The 17,132-nt window shown below is 49.1% G+C and overlaps 1 protein-coding gene across 1 annotated transcript; it reads left to right on the forward strand.

The window, feature by feature from the left end:
• The first annotated feature begins 2,431 nt into the window (after positions 1 to 2,431).
• LOC144144824 (uncharacterized) lies at positions 2,432 to 17,027 on the forward strand. Its single transcript, XM_077676334.1, has 3 exons — positions 2,432 to 3,110; positions 13,798 to 13,871; positions 16,516 to 17,027. The coding sequence occupies exons 1-2, from the start codon at positions 2,538 to 2,540 to the stop codon at positions 13,816 to 13,818; spliced, it is 594 nt and encodes a 197-aa protein (XP_077532460.1). The 5' UTR covers positions 2,432 to 2,537; the 3' UTR covers positions 13,819 to 13,871; positions 16,516 to 17,027.
• Positions 17,028 to 17,132: the final 105 nt, after the last annotated feature.

A 17,132-nucleotide genomic window follows, 5' to 3' on the forward strand; every position in this document is an offset into this window, starting at 1 on the left:
CTGGGCTTAGAAGCTTGCCTATGGCAGATGGCAGACGTCACGAAAACACACGATTTGGCAGGAGAGCCAAAATATTAACCTAAATTGATTAATTTCTCAGTGAATACGACATTGCTTGCTGCTGGGTAAGTGCTGGGGGCACTATAAAACATGAAATTTTTCGGATAAAACAAACTTGTATTTTGTCTGCATGGCCCCCTAAGAAGCGCAACCTCATCAGGCTAGTGGAAGCCCTTATTATAAGTCGAATCATGTATGTCACTCCATGCCTCCACCTCAAAAAAAGCTGAACGAGGTAAAATTGACTGAATAATACGCAAAGCCTATAAACGGGCCATGGGCATTCCCATCACAGTATCGGCCGAATGGTTCATGGCTATGGGTATCCATAATACCCTCATGGAACTTGTAAAACTGCAGTGGCCAGCCCAATACCAGCGATTATCTAGCAGTCGCACAGGACCCCTTCTACTGCAGAAATTAAGCATTCCGTATGCCAGCCATTATAGAATCAAGACTCCGCTCCCTTTTTCGCCTTCAAAAGGCCATCTGTCTCTCCATACCTAGGAACATGCACCTGGTACACCACCTGGACCGCCCTCATGTCCGAGCATTTGCCCTGCACCAGCGTTTTAGAGATGGCTCTTACGTACGATATATGCTGACGTCGCGGACTACCACTTTACGCGCTCCATGGCCATCGTGGCAATAGATGCTAAAGGCATCTGACAGCAGCTTCTATTTATGCGACTCACACTGTGGAAGGAGAAGAGGCCGCTATCGCGCTTGCCATTGCCTCCACAATGTCTAAAACCAGTGTGGGTGACTCGAAAACAGCTCTCCGAAACAGATCCTGCCAACTATGAAATTGGCAGGATCTACTACAGCCCTACACATCTTACGCTCCGTCCAGGCCACTCGTATGCACAACTTGCAAATAATCTGGACACCGGCCCATGCATTTCTCCCAGGCCTTGAGCTAGCACATGAGGTGGCCTGAGGTTTCAGCTTTTGGGATTTCCCTGACGACGCTGCTGGCTCGGACCAGGGGGCTTGGGACAAGCTGGCGACCTACCGGAACATCACTCAACACTATTGCATGGAGTGCCAGAAATATCGTGCAGCGCATCCCACGCTCAACAGACGTCAATCTGTAGCCTGGTGTCGGCTACAGGCTAATGCATTCCGCAATCTTGCAATACTCAGCCACATTTATTCTGAACTTTACAATGAACAGTGCAAGTGGTGCACCCAGCGAGCCACACTCACATCATTTGGGCTTGTGATGCTCAGCCACGAACTCTGCAAGCACACTTGCGCATTACAAGCACGGAGCAGTGGGAGACCTTTTCGCTTAGCTCCGACCCCGAAATATAAATCAAGGCCTCAAGGCCGTCCAAATGGCCGAAGATACTGCTCGCGCCCAAGGGCTGCAGTCCACCATCTGAGAGGGAGGAATCCAGGAAGACAACCACTTCCCCTTCCTCCTTTCACCCAGTTTTGGGCAAAATAAAGTTACTACCATCATAACCATGGGTATGTACAATCATCATCATGCAGCAAAGTGTGGTGACCTAACTATAGTGCCTAGAATATCCTGGCGCCTTTCTGTTTTAGGGACACCTTCCTGCTTCGTTGCTGGATTCTAGGGAAGAATTTATACTTCTTGAAACGAGGGATTTCTGCTACTGAACAGCATGTACAGTGCCAGGGTGCATAATCGGTCGACCACATTTTAGATGCGACGCTGAGATCATCTCTTGTCGGCGGCCCTGTCCTTCCTGCGTGCGTCCGTCGTTGTCCGCACCGCTGCGCCCCTCCTCCTCTCGCCGTGACAGCGCGCCTTCTCCCCCAACATCTGTGGCGCGCACAGTGCGGCGCGCTCTCTCACTCCGCCGGTGGGCGGCGCGGCGCAAGCGCGCTGTGCGCATGTGCAGCGCCCTCTCTCTCCGCGGTCTCAGCTCCTTCGGGCGCGCTGCGCATTAAGCGGAGTGCCGCGCTCCGGCCGGTCTGTCAGTCGACGGTCGTCCGCGCTACGCTTGCTCTCTCTCTCTCTCTCTCTCTCTCTCTCTCTCTCTCTCTCTCTCTCTCTCTCTCTCTCTCTCTCTCTCTCTCTCTCTCTCTCTCTCTCTCTCTCTATCGCATTACCCGACGATTGCTCACGCAATTCGAGTAATCGACCCAACGGAAACGCACAATGGAACCCCTTCAGCGTCGCATCACACCAGGGTTCCCGCGAGGGGAGGTGCATGGGCGTAATATTTTATACATTGCCGCGGCTCCTCGGCGGCTAAACAGCTGCTTTTGGGGTCTTGATCTTCACTTCACGTTTCCATTTTCTTTTCTGGAAAATAAATGAATATCGGGCTGCAATTTCCCACCAGAACACAGCTAAATTAGCCCAGGTCAGCACTTGCGGTACGTTCCAAACTCATCGCGAGCATCATCGTCATCGCTACTAAGATCGAACGTGCGGGAACGCCCCCACCTGCCTGCGCCATTAAACACAAAAAGGATTGCAGCGAGAACGCGACCAGATGTCTTATAACGTACTGCCAGACTCTGACCTCAGTTCTGACCTTACATCTGACCTTACTTCCGGCCTCACCTCCGAGCTTACTTCCTCGAGTGACGATGAATTCGAAGACTCGGCCAGCAGCCCCCCCGGCAAACCGACGCCATCGCCACAAGTAAGGCTTAGGGAGGTTTCCATGGTGGTGTGCCCGCAGGGTGGGAAACACGTCGTTCCGTCGTGGATGGTGGAGTTCCACCTCAACCACTGCCGGGACAGCTGCTGCACCGACGCGAAGAAAACGCCACCGGGAAGCCCGCGCGCCACGGAAGACTGGGAAGCGGAGTGCCAGGAGGCAAGCCCCCTGGCGATGGCGTCTGCCAAACCGCTCTTCTTCCAGGTAGCGTCGCCTGGCCTGACGAAGGGACAGAGGAAGAAGCACTACCGCGAACTCCTCGGGCAATACAGGGATGCGCGGGCGCTGCAGGCACGCTACGACATGTTGGCCGACGACGAGCAGCCTGTTCCGTCAGCAGAGCAGCATGGCGACACCGTGAGCACTGCAACGGTACGCAGCGGCAGCGAACGATTCCCGGAGGTGGGTGCCGCTTCGCCGCACAACGCCGAGCCATCGGACGTTGAGTCCGTCCCCGTAATCGTAGCAGGCCCGGGCTTTGGAGGTGATGACACGGTCGTGAAACTTGTGGACGAAGACGGCAATACCTTTTACACGACACGCGGTCGTGGTCGCCGCATCCCACTCAACGGCGGTTCCCGCCATGTTGGCCAGTGGCGGCCCGAGAAATCTAGTTGTCTGCTGGCTTTCTGCGAGGGCGATAACATCGCACAATGTATGGCCCGATAGTCTCACTAGGTGTCAACTAAATGGTTGTCCCTCAGATCATATGGCGCCATAAGTTTGCGTCGCCGTTATTTATCTTGTATGGAAACGTTATAATGAATAAAGCCCCGGGCGTAAATGAGGCAATCGTTGCGAGTATTGACGTTGATCTGTAGGAGTGGGCAGAGAATGTCCACAGAAGAGGGAGGAACGATTTTGCATGCCTTTTGCTTTATTGTTTTTGCATGCTAAGTAAACATGCATAGATACATAATGATCGCGTCCTGCATTTTGAGGGGATGGCACATACCCAAAAGCTATACCTCTCCGAGCGTACAAAGTACCCGCTAATTCAACACTGCATCTAACGCGTTAGCATAACGTTTCTACATAGCGAAGTTGTCACTACAGTGCCTAGAGTATACTGGTTAGTGTGCTGAGGGCGGGCGCGGAGAAGCCCCGACCGTGCCCACCGCGATCGACTACCGGCGGCGCACCGTTGCTCCGGCCCAAGGTCGCTAAAGGTCGCAGGGGCCGCACTGACACAAAATTTTGAAGGCGAGATAACTTCGGAGATAGATTGGTGGGAACACACATACATCATCTGCAAAATATCAGCGGCGAATACAGCCTAGAACATATTTAAAATCAGTTTTGAAGTGTGCGAAACGCAACCGAGCAGCCAGCAGAGGACCACGCGCAATTGTAAATAAACAACATCCAACACGTCACCAGTTTGTGTTTGCCGCTTCCGCACTACCGGCGTTTTGCGCCGGCTCGCGCGGCTCGCCGCTCCAATCGGAGGGCGGAGCTTCTGCTCTCGAGAACGAACGACCCGATCGTTGGCGGCGGAGGCGCCGTGATTTCGTCAGCTCATCGGGCAGCTGGCCGCGACCAAAGTTCTACAGCGATTCCAGGCACTCTGTTTCTATTACTGTTTATTACCATTGGATGCGAAAACGCGCCGGAGGCACGAAAAGCTCACTGAGCTAGCCGCACGGTCGCTGTGCAGGCGGCGGCCACGGCCGCGAAGTGGCCCAGGCCGGCGCAGGTAGCTCGAGTGATAGCTTGTTACCGCTGCACGAAATTGTCCCCAAGTCCCGACCATGGTGGCTTACGTGAGAAAGGAGTTAATGATGCGATGGCGGGTTGCATTAAAAACTGTCATCTGTACCGCTTACGAGAGCGGCACTCGAATATCCGCCGCAGTGCTGAGCCGAACACATCTGTAGGCGGACCTGTAGGCAGACCGGCCGGCTGCTCCCAACGCGCGTCTTGCCACCCACCGTCTCGAGCATTGAGGAATAAAAAGTTGTCTCGAGCGTCGCGCGTCGTTCTTTAGCCGCGGTAGCATTTGCACTCGCAGCGCCTGCGTCACATCCACAGTCACTTTTTAATTAAGCGCCTCACGAGATCAGTACGTGGGGGCATTCGCAGAAACTGCCGTCGATGCGGATTCGACAGTGCTACGGCGGCTCTGCTCTGTGATATCCCTCCGACGGTCACGTGGTCAGCTTTGTTCACACAAAATCCACAAAATCCATGGTTTCGCGGCACTCGCTGAAACCGAAACAGCGACTGGCCGCATTGAAAATGCCTCTAATTAAACAACCGTCGCACGCTGAAGCAAATGAGGTTTCTACAGGTTATAAGTAGGTCACTAGCTACTTATCGCAACAAAAAAAAAAAAACAAGATGCAAAATTTTTGTGTCAGTGCCCCTTTAAAGGAGCCATGAAGAGAAAACACAAGTTTGGTTCATTCGAAAGATTGCCTCGTTAGAACCATAACGACACCACTTATAACGCAAACTTCGCTCAAATAAGCTACATAATTAGGAAAAAAGGAAATGACCATGCGACCCACCAGCTCATTTTCCGCAACAGAACCTATGATGTCACTTGGGAATGCTCTGCGATTGGCGGAGGCCGGCAAAAGCAAACGTATGTAATACCCCCGTCACACGGGCACTTTCAATCGCGATTGAAGTGAATCGCGATCGAGTTTTCGAGCGCGCTCGACGCACTGCCGCTGCTACACGGCCCCTTTCAATCGCGATCGAAAAGTTGCACCGGTTGCACTCGTGTACGCTAGCTGGCGCTAACATTGTACTTGCGGCCGGCGTCGGGTAACTTCTCGCGGTCGTAGGTATACGTAACTATGTAAATGTTACCTAACGCTTATTTGGGTCAAGTTATTTGACACAGTTTGTAGCGTTAGTTGAAGTTTTCACCTTCTGTGTCATTAGTGAGCGGGGACGAGAGTATCGCCGCTTTCGTTCGATCGCGCTTGGAAGCCTCGATCGCGCTTGAGAAACCAGGGTTGAGTTCGAGCGGGATCGAGCTCGATCGCGACTGAAACTGCCGTTTAGTATGGTCCCTAGAAATATGTGCTAGTCTGCCGTCCGCCGGCCGCGAAGGGGGCTCCTCCGTGATGCATGCAGCGGCGGCGCTGCAGTCAATCGGAGCGCGGTGGCCGGCCGGCGCGATGGGCAGCGGCGGACGGCGCTCTGCCGTGCCGCTGCTGCCTTCGTATTTCTGCCCTATTTCTCGGCGGATCCAGCCCATTTTAACTGCCCCTTTTCGAACCCTATCCGTTTCTGTCGACAAACCAGATTAGCCAAATAAGTTGGTTCTTACCAGTACGAAGAGTTTTAACCGAAGCGTGAAGTGACAGGAGTACGTTTTCCTGTATTATGAGGGATCGAGTTTTCTAAAAACCGCGGAATCGTGTCGCTACGCTATTTCGATTTCGACGCATACTCGGGGGCTTCGGGAACACTGCCGGCACGGCATCGTTTTCCAGCTTGGAAACATCATGCGGGACTTCAGCTACATTACCAAGCAAACAACCGTTCTTTGTGAATATCCCCGCCGTTGTTAACTGATGGATTAGTCAGCGCCTAAAAATGTGTGTGTGGTGTGTCGGCGCTCCGCTTTTTTGTATGGCTCTTTGGAACCGTCTTTCTTTGCAAGTTTCCCAAGATGTTGTCCCCTGTACGTGTATGTAAATAAAGCAGCTCGAACCGGTGCCTTCTGACCTTTCGCATCGTTGATCTGAAGGCCCTTAAGCGCACGTCTTCGCGGCCCCCTCAGTTACGTCCAGTCAACTGGGATTCTGTTAAATGTAAATGCCGAATAAAAAAACAAGACGTGTGCACATGCATACGAAGTTTTATCACCTTCAGTCATCAGATACAGTGATTTCTCCATAACTCGAACTCGGATATCTCGAAATACCGGTTAAGTCGAAACCTTTTTTTTGCCGTGCATATACCTGCCATAGGCGCATTTTCCACCCTTTGTCTCGAAACGTCTATTCGGGGATCACGGATATCTCGAAATGTTGACAAAGAGGACGCAATGCAACATCCGCTGCAGGCAGCTGATAAGCTCTCGGTTAAAGCTTAGCTCCCATTACCCGCCGAACACTGTCGCGAACGGCAAATTTGCGCGGGGTACGCACTGTGCGCGGCCGACGTCCCGTTATCGGAGTGCTGTCCGACGCCTACATTGTTCATATAGCTGGGGAAGACGCTTTTCATCATGTGGACGACGACGGTTCTCAAGAAGTGCCAAAAACGGCAGGAACAAGAAAAACATTAGCTTTGCCTGCTTAACAGCAAGATAGAATATAGCGTTGGCGGCCAACAGTTGATGCGGCATTGAGAAGCTCGAAAACACTTTTTTTGGGGACCAGATGTGAAGGCGAAACAGGCGTGCATCACGCAGTTCTTTTTCCGCAATACCTAAAAAAATTGTTTTTTTTTTCTGCAAATTATTTTGCCTGTATTCCGGAAGCGTCCCTATGCATTGGAACGTTTGTTACCAGCACTAGCTCTTATTCCAGTGATCTGGCCATACATTTTTCTCATTTCGCTTAACCCAACACTCCGCTTACCTCGAAATTTTCAAAAATTTGGGTACTATCAAACCTCTTTTGCGTGCCTGTAATTTTCGTGAATACCACGATTTGAAACATTCGCCAGCATTCGGTACGTGAAACTGATTTTTATAACACCCGGCTGCAAATCAGTAACTTTGCTTGCATTCCTCATTTCACAGGTTCTTTTGGTAACCCACACACTCGGAGGGAATTGCGAGACGCACGCGGGGAAAGCAAAACGGGTGAATATTTGTGTTATGGCCAATCATTATAACCGCGGCTGTTTGAAACCAAGGAGTAAAAATACTGAGGTTTATTTATACTGTCATGACCATATATACCTTGCTTTATCCCCCCTCCCCCCGCACTCTGCCCAAAGTATATAGGAACAAGTTTTTGCTGGCACAACATTTTACTCAAGTTCTCGCTTTTCTTTTTGTCAGCCTACCAGCCGTCTGCGTGCTTTTCACCGTCAATGACGTTCGGGAATGACCCGGTAGTTTCGATGTGGAACAAACGCAGCTTCTGGTGCCGCATGGAGCTCTTTTTGAACGGGATCTCACTGTCTGAACATTTATGGTTGAACGCGAAGCTTTCTTGTGAGCGATTCCTTGTCGTCTGAGTTTTGAATTTGACTCATTGAGCTTTCACTTTGGCTCGCACGCATTTTGGACTTATGATCGGGCCGGATTTGACATCGACCCTTTGCCGTTTCATTTCACGCGAAGAAAGCTTCGTGTTCAACCATCGTTGCGGAGTGGAGGAGTGGATAATTTTTCTGACTGCACTCCTCTCCAAATCCAAACTGCTTTGACGATGTTGGAAATGCGCATTGAGATAGACGTCGGCTTCAAAACGCGATGGAGCCAGCTTCGATTCTGACCACGGGAAGCGTTTTTTTTTTCCTCTCACTTTACTCACGAACAGCACCGTCGTCAGAGACAGTTGGCTTTCCTGCAGTCTTTTTCGAGGCGGCATAGGCCATCAGTGAGACATAGAAAGCTTCACTGTAATAATGGTTCAAGCGGTGGTAGTGAAACGGCTACGCTAGTTGTTGCGGTTTCATCCTTCGGTCTCACTCGCGAAATTCAGCGGCCGCAAAGAGGCTCCAATTCGCGAAAAACTCGGGGCGTGAAACTAAAATGTCTTATAGTGCTATCGTACCTTCAATTGTGAGCTGATGTACCTCGTACCATTCGATTTCACCGCTCTAAGTGGCCGACAAACCCCGATGCGCGCTCGCGCTCCGCGGCAGTAGCGCGCGGCACAGGCCGGCCGGCCGCTCTTACTCCGGCCGCTCGGGCGCTCCGATTGCTCGCAGCGCCCTCTGCGCAGCGCTGTGCGTGCATCAGCGGTGCGGACACGCCTTCCCATAGAGAAAGCGCGCGGACGGCAGACTAGCACAATTTCTAGGGACCATATGTTTAGCATGCGCCCGATCCGGATTTAGCTCGATCCGGATCGACTCAATCGCGATTGAAAGTGCCCGTGTGACAGGGGTATTAGGCAGGGCTTACAGCTTGCATAGCGAGCTAAATGCCCGTGAAACATACTGCACATTCTTTTTATGACAAAGAACGGTGGAGTAAGCGGTTGAAGGTCCGAACGAACTCGCAAGCGTGTGCGCCAATGCGTACGAAACTAGCGCCGGCCGAGCTCGACATCTCGCCGTCGCGCAGACGAATTTTCGGGTTCGAGGCTCTTCGGGGCCAACGAACCGTTCCAGCACGCACAGCCGCGACCTTGCTTCGTATCGTAATCCCTTCACAGGAGGTTGGCCGTCATATCGCCAACCAGCAAAGGTAAACATAGAAACGAGGGGAGTAAGGAACAGCAAGAAGCGACGAGATAGTGCCAGTCGTCGCGTAAGTTTCGAATGGTGTTGGCTTGCTGCTGTCGTTACGAGCTCGTTTCGAGTTTACAACCACTGAAAACTTCAGTTTGTTCAGTTACGGCAGGGACCCTTACGTTAGCTCACTCCTGGGACATGCTGGCGCTTGTCGCCGACTTCGTCAAACCGCTCTGACCTTGGGGAAAAAAATGCCGTAAACACCGCGCATTGACGCTCGTATCTTTCTGGTCGAAGCAGAGAGATCGCGCGAACGGCTTTCCATACACGACACCGGCCAACTGGCATAAGTGATACTGCTACTGAAATTGAACTATTATTAACCGTAATCAAAATACGGCACATACGTACCAGTCTATATTCGTCCGTCGCGACGGGGCTGACGAGGCAGCGGTGCCGACGGCTGGGCGTTCGTCTGTTGTGGCTATCGCGGAATGGTCGCTTTCCCGTCCACCGCGTATCCCACAACTCTTGCCGCTCGTGCACTTAGAAGCATTGAGCGTTCAAGTGGTGTGAGGTTGTTAAATGCAAGCCCGAGCTCCTCGGCGAGAGTTTTGTTATCCGGATCAGGCGATTCCATGACTAGGGCTGCGGGTGCACTAGGTTTTACTAGTATTTTTAAAATGGCCGCCGTCTCGATCGACTCCCGCGTGTGGGTGCTATATGGAGTCGGCATACTAAGTATCTGTTTTATGGACCGGCTCTATGACGCCATTGTACACGTCACGGAATGTTCAATTTTAGCGGGAGATTTAAAATTTTGGCTTAAATTGCCTTATTTCTCAGTGAATAAAGCATCATTTGCTTCCAGGAAAGCGCTTGGGGTACTATGAAACACCTAATCTTTCGAATAAAACAAACTTTTGTTTTCTCTTCATGGCTCCTCCCTGGCGCGGGCGGGCGCAGGGGACGAAAACTCGGCCTTCGCAGCCTGTGTGCGACATTTAATGACACAAATTTATCCCCCTCGCGAGGGGCACGGTCAAATGCAGAGCATTTTCGGGGGGCGCACATACCCGATTTTATCTGGTTCGAAAGAAATTGACAGCGAGAGCGAACGCCGAGAACCGCCCATCAGGGCACGACCGCGCCACGACCACGTCACGACTACGTCACAATCACGCCACAACTGTTGTTGCTCCCGCGCCAAATTACGCCGCATGCGCGCCCCACCTGTTGCTGAACGCGATCCGAGCACGCAGAGAACACGCGAGGAGCAGCGGAGAGCAGGCGAGGAGGAGTGGGGGAGAGGGCGCACCTGGAACGGCTGTTGCGGACGCCGAGGCACGCCAACGCCGGGTGACATCGTGAGTTAAAGAAATGCTCTGCATTTAAAAAAAAAAGTTACCGCACACCAATGAAGGAGACAGGTAGAAGTAGTTACCGGTGTCATTAGGGAAGTTACTGGTGCTTTTGAATTTTCTACGTAGACTATGCCCGGGGTGGACGCATAAGTGAATTCGTTGCACGGCAGTATTATTTTTTGTAATCACGCATGGTTCCAAAACAACACGTTTTCCGGATACATTTCTGAAAATCTCACACATGTTGTTTGGAACGCATGTTCTGTACGTTCCGAGCAAGAACCAGATTGTGGGACTTCAACCGACCGAAATCCAACCAATAGTAAACACCAAAATACCACCTATGTCGTTCCCTTTTTTCTATATATCTTAAACGTGCGGTCTTTGACATATAAAGTAAATCACATGGCAACATTTAACGTTTGGCACAACGCGATCAAAAGACCAAACTGCGTGCGAGTCAGATTCAAAGCTCAACAAATCGAAGTCCAAACAGTCTTCGAGTCAAAGTCCAAATCCAGACGGCAACCAAGGAAACCCTCACGAGAAAGCTGAAACCATCGTCGTCGTTAGATGGAGGAGTGCATGATGATTTTTCAAGCTTATGGTAGATGTGCTAAAACGCGACTGCAGCATTCAGTTGTGAATCTGAGGGCAGGTTTTTGGCACTTCTCTGTCTCGTACTTCAGCCATGCAGTAATTGTTTTTTGAAACAAGTCCTATTACAGGCATAAAGCAATTCTTTTCCACGACAATAAATGTCGTTTTTCTGTCATGCGGTATTTATTCTGGGAACGATTCCCAATGGCTGTTGTAAACGTATTTCTGTGAAATGAAACACGTTTCTATCGTAAATAATTGCGTAGCGTCGTCCCTCGGTTTTTTTCTTTTGAGATAAATGTTAGGAGGCACCCCAACTTTGTCTTCCGCTTGTGCGCGCCGCACAACTGGCGAGGTGGACGCCAAGCGAGAGATCGCGCCATGAACGCTGGGCAGAGTGTTCTCCTCGAAGGTCGAGCTGGCCGACTCCGGGCGCTCCTCACAAGGCGTACACCCACATGCGCGCAGTATTTTTGCGAACACATTTTGCGAACGCCGCTGTACCAAGCTCAAGCTTAAACAACTCTGCGGTTTAAAAAAACCTACTGCTCTTTTTGCCTACTTTGTAAGTCCAAGCTCAGAGGCCAGGAGTCGATCCGCCCACCTCGTTCTAAGCTGCGCGGAGGCCCGTTGGGGTGAAGGGAGTTAGTTTTCCGGCACTATAAATAAGACCAGGCGGACGAGTTCACCTCTAGATCATTAACGGTAAATCAATGTACACGAGCGTGAGGCATTTGCTCCACCAGCCGCAACGTCGTAGTCTGTTGACCAAACGATTTATCATCCAAGAAGGAAAGAATCTTTATTTCATGAAAAAAAAAAATAATTGAAATCCTGCCTGTTGATGTCGAACGCGAAAAATATTGTTACAAAAGTATCCTAGGCAAAAAGAAATGAAGCAAAGCTTTTCCGCGGCTTTTGTTTCCACAGAAAAATAAATTGCGGAGTGGAAAATTGGTAAATTATCTCGCCATCACTACGACAGGGCATTTTCTGTAGGGCACAACCTCGTTCCTCGCTTTTTCAAAATTATGTAGTGAGTGGGAGGCACTTTGCTCGTCTTCTGAAAAGGCGCGGTCGTATTTTACCATCATTTACGAGCGAAATTTCGAGCCGAGAAAAGGGTGACCTTGTTGTTACTTGTAGTATATACGCTTGCTTCCTGCGCCGGCGGCCAAAGATGACAGGGCCCTGAATGGCTCTGCACCCGCTTACACTCTTTCCTTGCAGAGTGGAAGCAGGCTCGGTTAAAGGGCCGAATTCGATTCAACTGCTTCCAATTTCATCAGCATGCAAAGCCGACAGTGATGCATCCATACGCCCCGCCCGTTCATGTTGTTGCTTATTCTGCGCTTCGTCGGCGTCCCCAGAGTTTATTGTTGGTTCTTCCGCTTCGCTGCAGAAAACTCTCTCTCTCTCTCTCTCTCTCTCTCTCTCTCTCTCTCTCTCTCTCTCTCTCTCTCTCTCTCTCTCTCTCTCTCTCTCTCTCTCTCTCTCTCTCTCTCTATCTATCTATCTCTCTCTCTCTCTCTCTCTCTCTCTCTCTCTCTCTCTCTCTCTTATTGAAAGGATATTACTCAGTTTCCCCTTCGTGTATTCGTCTTCAGCTTAGAAGATCCAAAGATGACAAGAATCCCAGTTGGAGCGCCATGGCACCGAGGAAGAATGTACAAACTTGGGGGAAAAGGGGGGAAGCAAAAAAAGGCGTGTCATACCGGCAAATCGTGTTCGTTCAAGGGCGAGTGCATCGCTGAATGTGACGCCGACCGAGCAGCAGCTGTTGCAACGCGGCTCACCCAGACGAAGCTTGACTCGGAACTCGTTTTCGAAAGCTCTTCGTCGAAAGAGATGGCGACAGATACATCAAGAAAGAATAGAAGGAGACAGACCGATGCAATGAGGAAAATGAAGAGGGAGAGAAAGAAGAAAAAGAGGAGGCAGGAAGAAGGGATGAAAGGGGAGAGGAAAAAGAAAACTAAGTGGAATGAAGTGACTAATAGGGAGGGAGGGAAGGAAGGAGGTAGTTAGGAATACGAAAATGAAGTAAATTGTGGAAGAAAAGGAAAAAGGAAAAAGGTGGTGTAGCCCCGCGCTAGCACACAATGATGGCTAGGTGGTGGTGGTGGTGGTGGTTCCAATGAAATGGCGCGTACCCACTCAGGGGGATTGGCCAGGAAATGGGCGCCTTACCGAAAGAAATTAGGTAATTTTTGAAGGGAAAGAATTTTTTTTTAATTATTAGGATGGATTAGCAGTATATGAGTAGAGAAATAAAAGTAAGGAGATTAGAGAAAGAAAGAAAAAAAAGGTAAAATCGAACACCATTTAATGAAAATTTGAAGTAAGAAACACGAATAAAGTGGTACAGACGAAGCAGTGAGCTTGACGCGCATATTCTTGACAAGAAAATTGAGTTAAGCTAAATGCTGTCTAGCACGACAGACGGCCCGATTCCAGGATGAATGAGTGCAACGCACTGCAAAGATCCCCGTGGCAGAATCCCAGTTCCTTCGCCCCGAATGACAAAATAACTGTAGTAGACAGCGGGAGGTTTAGCTGGCTGCATGTACTTTCTAAGTATCTTCGTCTTATCGAGGAGAACCGTCGGCAGGAGAAGAAGAAATGGTCGATTGTTTCTGGTTCTTTGCAAAAGGCACATAACGGCGACAGGGCCAGATTAGGGCGGTGCAAATAATAATTTAAATTTGGCACGCGACAGCGAAAGCTAGTGAGGGTTGTTCCGCTGTCTCACCCTTCGAAAGACGCTCCTCTTTTTTTTCTTCTTCTGACGCACGTCCGGGCTACAGCCGTGGCGTCCGCCGCCCTAGCCCAGCCGTGGCCGACGCTGCTGCGTTCGGGACGCCGCCTCCGCGAATTCCAGGTAACGGCTGGCAGAATGTCTGTTTTCACTCTTTGTAGAGCCACGTGTGTGAATTCAAGTGACGTCGCACGGGCAAGTGTTGTGGGTGTAGTTTAAAGCTTTGCTTTCCAATCATTTTCACAGCGTGGATTAGAGCCAGTTTTTTTCTCCTCTTATCTCCGCACTTAATTATGTTATTTATTTTATTTTTATTTGTAACATACTTCTAGCCTCTTAGTGGAGGTTGTTGCAGGAATTGGTAAGACATTCAAAACGACATAACACACTTTGCGTCTACAGTAATGTAGTTGAAAAAGGCAAAGGCGGCCAACAAAAGTAAAGAATAACTTTTCAAAAATAACACAACGGTGTAGGAAATTTGCAGCAGTGCCCATTCAAGATTATATAATATAGCATTCATCAACCATAAGTTATTACCCGCCTCAGTGGCTTAGTGGCTAAGGCGTTGTGCTACCGAGCACGAGGACGCGGATTCGATTCCCGGCCGCGGCGGCCGCTTTTCTGATGGAGGCGAAAAGCAAGAACGCCCGTGTGTACGAGATTTCGGTGCATGTTAAAGATCCCCAGGTGGGCGAAATTAATCCGGAGCCCTCCAGTACGGCGCGCCTCATCACCTGCGTTGCGTCGGCGCGTTAAACCCTACAATCAATCAACCGAAAGTTATCATTGGGGGTAAAGATGAAGACGGGAGAACAATATAAGGAAACACACATACGCACACATGCGCACCAAAATGACAGGCTGGAAACCATAAAAGGTATTTCACTGTGGCCATGTTCAGTCACGGTCCAGGCTTGATATTCCCCATATGAAAACATCAACGTTTCTGCATGTGACCACGTCATGAGGTAGCGCGTTCCAATCTCTGCTTGCTTGGAAGGAAAAAAAGCGCTTGCATGTGTCTGGGTGGAGACCAACTGTATTCGGTTATATGTTGGCTAAGTTGCACTCTAGAGCTTCCCGTATTTGACGGTATTCACAAATTAGTTTTTTTCGATCTTCAGCTCATCATTTGAAAGAAACACAAACTTTAGACGCAGTAATCTAGCCCTTTCACTGCTGATTTTTTTATTTCAAGCGAAACGGTGTTTTCTGTGTGTTTTCCCAAATTTTAGGGTCCCATAAGTACACAAAGAAAAAATAGAGCATGAAGTAAAAGGATTAACAAATTTATAACGTGGCAATTAATTGAGACTTCTGGCAATTAATAATTTTATGCTGAGCGGACACATCATTTTTGCGCATTTTCCTAAACTTTGTGACTACATAAACCTACAGACAAAAAATGAGCTTCGTAGGGCTCGTATTTATACATTTACAAATTTGGGAATAAAACTGAGACTGCCATTTTTTTCAGCCTCAATGTCGTAATTTCGACTTCATCGGAGTTTTTTTTTTTTTTTTTTTGTAGCGTGTAGCTCCACGAAAATGAAACAACAGTGATATCTATTGCAAAAGGCATCCCTGAAGAACGATTCCCCCAAAAAACTAGCAGTTGTGGTTTCGTTCATTCATTTATTTTACATGTAAATATCCCTGACTGCAACAAAAACTCTTTAGTACAACAGTGCTCGCAGCCGGAAACATTTCAATAAAAAATTAAAATCACCCAGAGAAGTTCGATTACTCTTACGTCAAACAGGGGCATAGCAAATTAGGGTTTTCCAACGCCGGGTCATGAAGCTCCTCGAATGGCAGCTGTCATGCGGACGTCTCACAAACCTTGCAAAGGACCTAAAGTAATCTGCGCTTGCGAGCCCACGTATCTATCTCTTCAGATGCATTATTTTAATTAAAAAAATTATGGGCCGATCTGACACTGCTTTGCTTTAGGTACACAAGCAAGCCCACTTGGTTCATTTGTGTCATTATGCGGGTCTGAATGAATCTTGCTTGTTCTCTCTGGCGTGCGTGCATCAGACTCAGACTAAATTCGTGCTGATAAAACCTTCTCCAGTAAACCCCTACGCGTTTGTACTACTCTGTTGATGTTTAACTCTGTGCTTGCTCGGCTTCAGAATTGATTGATTGATTGATTGATTGATTGATTGATTGATTGATTGATTGATTGATTGATTGATTGATTGATTGATTGATTGATTGATTGATCGATCGATCGATCGATCGATCGATTGATTGATTGACTGACTGATTTAGTGAGTGAGTGAGTGGAGTGAGTGAGTGAGTGAGTGAGTGAGTAAGTGAGTGAGTGAGAGTGAGAGAGTGGTTTTGGCTGACTGATAGGATTGAGTTGATTAGTCGTTTTGTAAAGCGTTGCCAAATACACGTTTGCGGGTATGTCCTACTCTCTGGACATGTGACAGCGTCGTGCTGGGCTTCAGAGCACGCGAACAGGCTTCAGAGCGCGCAAATTTGTTCTCGTTCAACTTCCTAGTGCTTGCACCCTAAGAAATTCACTGGCCATCACCCCAAGTTGACTCACCCTACTTCGAACGTTGTTGGCGTACGGCTAAGCTATTAAGATGACTGTGTGAGGACATTATTTCATTCGGTATCGCCCAGAGTCTTGGCTCTAAATTGAGAAAATAATTTCAATAGTGGATATGCAGGTACGGTTGAGTGACAGATATGCCTTTGGTCCTGCCAATGACATAATCTACTGATTTTGTTTTCATTTCCACAGAGCAAAGCAGCCATGACACAGGCAAAGGACACAACAAAACCACGCCCATATTGGTCCTCTCCTACGTAATATGTCTGTTTTGAGCTGTGAACACGTAGTTTCCAAACAATGCAATTTTCAGTACTTCTTTACGCGCAAACCTTGCCATTGCTTCACAATTTCCCGTGTGGATTTCTGTCGTGCGTGAGTGGGCAAGGGTCGGGAGCATCCGCGGCATGGATATTCCGTGTTGCTGTTTTGAACCGCGGCGAAGCCAACCAGCCATCGTGAATTTAAGATGCCGAACTGTATACGAGGAGTCAAATCAAAGCCCTTCTGCGAATTACTGCAGAGACTAGTCAAGATAACGTGGCAAGCCTGCACTGTATACGTACAACCATGTTATTTCACCCGGATGATTATACACCTGAAACAGGTGCATTATCAAAATGACTTTCACCCTGATTTGTTGCGTTCGCAGCTTGCTCTCTTTTTGTCTAGCTTTTCTTATCCTTTCGAGCTTTGTTACTTTGCAAGTCAATGAAAAGCACAAGGTTGCATTTAACATAATTTTTTGCATCGTGGAAACTCTGGATTTTGTGAATACCTGCTGTTACTACAATTTAACATGTGTTTGT

This window comes from Haemaphysalis longicornis, unplaced genomic scaffold (assembly GCF_048455015.1).
Source record: "Haemaphysalis longicornis isolate Haplotype H1 unplaced genomic scaffold, Haemaphysalis longicornis Haplotype H1 scaffold_7, whole genome shotgun sequence".
Taxonomy (NCBI): domain Eukaryota; kingdom Metazoa; phylum Arthropoda; class Arachnida; order Ixodida; family Ixodidae; genus Haemaphysalis; species Haemaphysalis longicornis.

Coding starts and splice junctions, on each gene's coding strand:
- LOC144144824 (XM_077676334.1), top strand. CDS start 2,538: ATGTCTTATAACGTACTGCCAGACTCTGACCTCAGTTCTGACCTTACA. Junction 3,111..13,797: donor GCAGCGAACGATTCCCGGAG/GTGGGTGCCGCT, acceptor TCCGGGCTACAG/CCGTGGCGTCCGCCGCCCTA.